This window comes from Pinus tabuliformis, chromosome J, assembly GCF_031772625.1.
Source record: "Pinus tabuliformis cultivar Carrire ecotype Pingquan chromosome J, CPIR1, whole genome shotgun sequence".
Classification (NCBI taxonomy): Eukaryota; Viridiplantae; Streptophyta; class Pinopsida; order Pinales; family Pinaceae; genus Pinus; species Pinus tabuliformis.
The window spans coordinates 151,328,855-151,332,364 of NC_142295.1; the positions used below are offsets into that span (position 1 = coordinate 151,328,855).

General features: G+C 29.7%; 1 protein-coding gene across 1 annotated transcript; it reads left to right on the forward strand.

Moving 5' to 3' along the window:
• Window positions 1–2,131: 2,131 nt before the first annotated feature.
• Window positions 2,132–3,163, forward strand: LOC149226080 (uncharacterized). The gene is made up of 2 exons (XM_089375211.1): window positions 2,132–2,515; window positions 2,629–3,163. The coding sequence occupies exons 1-2, from the start codon at window positions 2,137–2,139 to the stop codon at window positions 2,871–2,873; spliced, it is 624 nt and encodes a 207-aa protein (XP_089231337.1). The 5' UTR covers window positions 2,132–2,136; the 3' UTR covers window positions 2,874–3,163.
• The last annotated feature ends 347 nt before the right edge of the window (window positions 3,164–3,510 follow it).

A 3,510-nucleotide genomic window follows, 5' to 3' on the forward strand; every position in this document is an offset into this window, starting at 1 on the left:
CGGATTCCGTCACCAGAATCTTCAAAAAATCACATTATAGACAACTCCTTTTATCATGGGCTGTATAGAGTTGTCAGTTTTATACGGCCGAATGGCGGCTCACTAGTCGACCCACGAGATAAATGGCAAATACTTTGTCAAACATGGTGCTTTAAAAAAAAGGTTAGAGAGTAATTCAATTGTTTTTTAATAATTAATTTAGGTTTATTTTAAACTTCAATTTATCTAATTTGTACTAAATTTAAATTCAATGATGTCTACGAAAAAAATATTCTAAGAAATTTAATCTTTTTATATCTTTATTGAAGTTTTATAATTTTATATTAATTTAATTTTGTTTATGTTTGGTTATATTTATTTTGTTCAGCGTAATCTAAGAAAAATATGTAATTTTTTTTATGTTCTGAATTGATATATGTCTCTTTATATATATATAAATTTTAAAATTCGAAGATAATATTGATTATAATAAAAGTAAATAATGAATATATATAGATATAGATATTTGGATAATTTTAATTATAATTATTATAAGACTAGTCTTATTTTTATTGTATTCACTATGTTTATTGTTTTTATGCTCACATGATTCATTGTCGAGTGGAAAGGCTTTCGTATTAAGTATGATAGATGTAGTAATATCCTCTTTTTGGGTGCTTGATAGATCTTGAATGAATTAAGATAGATGAAATTAGGGAGATATCCTAAAAATATTTAACTCTTATACTCAACTATAAAGAGAATATTTTAATATCCATGTAAAATCACATAATTTCATATCAATTTAAAAAAGAAGTAATTGAAACTAAAGAAATTCAATTGCTTTTTTTTTAAATTAGTAAGAGGAAGATGTACATGGCAATTAAAAAAATATCAATAATAAGAAAAAAAAATATGAGTTATAAATAAATATTTAGATTAAGTAATTTTGACATGTATTTAAAAATATATTAATAATAAAAAAATAAATTAATGTGAATAATGTAATCCACAAATAAAATACTTCAACTCTCATATTAAGTAAAATATTCCAATGTCAATTATCTACATATTATGTACAGCTAAAAAAATTTGTACCGAAGAAATAAATTCTTATGGTTAAAACATTTCAAGTAATTTCATTATTTTATATTTTTTACGTACCAAATATTTTGCATGTTTAATTATATAGTCTACTGAGTCCAAATACCTAAAAAGATTTTTTAAAGTGTCTAATTAATTTATGCTTTCAAAATTATAATTTAGAAATTGGAAAACTACCTAATATATAACTATGGGCCTATCAAACATCCCAAAAAATCAAATATCTTAAAATACAAAAAAAAAATCATTAAAAAAAAAAATTGTATCTACAAATTTCAACTTTCTCGACCTTTATTTTGATATATATATATATATATATATATAAATTTTGATACAACGTTAAATTATGTAAGGTAACATCTCTTGTGTTGTAAAGCACCTGCCAATATACTAATCCAATTAAAATTATTCAAACCCCCCTAATCAGTGAATACAAGTAAAATAAATTCAAAAGGTAAGCCTACTTCAAACATTTCTAAAATCACTAAACTTTCATTTTTTATATTTACATAAAACTAGTAAAACCATTTCTAAAATCACTAAGCTTTTATGTTTAGTATTCTTGGTTAAAACAATTTTATGTTTAGTATTCTTCCTTAAAAGAATTTGTAATAAATATTAAATTAATTTTTGGGATTAATTTTTAATTAGTTTGAGTAGGTATTCGACTCTAAAAATTATTTAAAACTAATTCAAATATTTTTTTTTGTATTAATATGTACAGATTATATATCATTATTTGAGATCAATTAATATACATTTATTTTGGTTTTTAGTCTGATGTATTTTACAATGATAAAAAATATTATTTTTTGTCACACCTCCACATCATAATAATAATCAAAACAATTTCTTTTTAAAATACATTAACATTTCACTTGTCATAGCAATATTACATATGGTGTAAGTACAAACGTATAAAATATTAATTTCCTTGTTTAAATTCTGGATTTATCTGTTTTAGATTTTAAGAGCCATCGTTTATTTGGCTTCATTAATATTAACCATGCGATGGGAATTCCAACCACACCACTCGCTGACAGACTCATTACTATGCGTTCATTCTGTCAAGACCGTTCCAGCTTACACTCCCACAAAACTTTACATTGGATTTTGGCATTTAATTCCTGCTCTGTCATGGTAATGTGGCACAGGCAGGCTTGTCCTTTCGCAGCTATACATCTTGGGTCTCTCGTCGCATCGACGGTGGAAGATCTGGGTTCACAATCCTACGGCTGGGCTCTTCCAGGAAGTTTACTCAACCATGTTTGCGAGAGTTATGGCTCATTTTTCTCCTTCTCTCCTCGGCGCCTGTTCGGGTTCCCCTTCTCCTCTCGCAGGCTTGTTCGATCTGCCGACCTAAAGTTTCAATCCAATTGGAAAGAATTCAAGAGTAGGGATATGGGGTTTCCCTCCGTGGAGTGTATCCCTGGTAAGTGATGCTTATGGATGTATTTCTGTTATGTCTTTTTTTGCAGTTGATTATCTATTCCTTACAATTTTAGCCCTGTTGCTAACATTGTTTGCTGTGCACTCTAACTATAGGAGTAACGGCTGCAGATCCGAGGTCTACAAGCTATTGTCAAGTGGTGCTTATGGTTTCCTTTCATGTCTCCAACACTCGAGGATTTTCGAGTAAGATTTATCAATGGCCCTGGTGCTTGTTCGACAGAGAAGGAACCCCCTGCTTGATTTTGAGGCTAAGTGCATCAGCTCTCAAGAGTTTTACTAGTTCTTTTATTTCAGTTTTTGAAGTGAAAACGAGATCTTATTACCTAGTTATTTGTTAATTGTTTCAGGCGAATGCCTATAGTTGTTTAAGAGTTGTATGCATGATTATTTTCCCTGTCCAATCGAGGGTTTTCTATCTTGTTGCGGTGCTTGAGACTATGGCCGCGTTGGCGTAATTTCTCCATGTTTAAGTTTCTGTGAAAGATTTTGAACTCTTTGGTTTAGACTTACTAATCTAGTTGGATAGACTTCTTGGAATTAGAAGCCATTTAGGTCTTCTTTTATGCCAAATGGTACTAGTTCCTCTTGAAATGTAAATTTGAACTCTTGTTCGATGTGTGAATGATTATGCTCGTTATCCTTTAAATTATCCATATTACTCTTGCTCAAATAGTTCTATACAGTTTTATGTGGCTAGATTTGCTATGTGAACCACGGGTTGGGGTTCCACTTATTTTTATTGCTTTCCAATTATGTGGCTCTGTGTTAGATCAAAATTGGTATTTGCCTCTACGGAACAGGGTGTCTACAGTTCTCCCTTTTCGATTTAATATCTTGAAGTTTTAGTTAACTTATTCGGGGATTTACTCTGTTGGTGTTTAACACTATGGGGCTTCAATCCCGTGTAGGGTTATAAGAAGAATCTTACGGAGTTTTGAACTTATTCAACAGTCAGCTCCTTTGGTCTGCTAGCCC

Excerpts from the sequence above, each read along its gene's own strand:
- LOC149226080 (XM_089375211.1), top strand. The coding sequence starts at position 2,137 with ATGCGTTCATTCTGTCAAGACCGTTCCAGCTTACACTCCCACAAAACT. Across the intron at positions 2,516-2,628 it reads CTCCGTGGAGTGTATCCCTG|GAGTAACGGCTGCAGATCCG; the intron begins GTAAGTGATGCT and ends CTCTAACTATAG.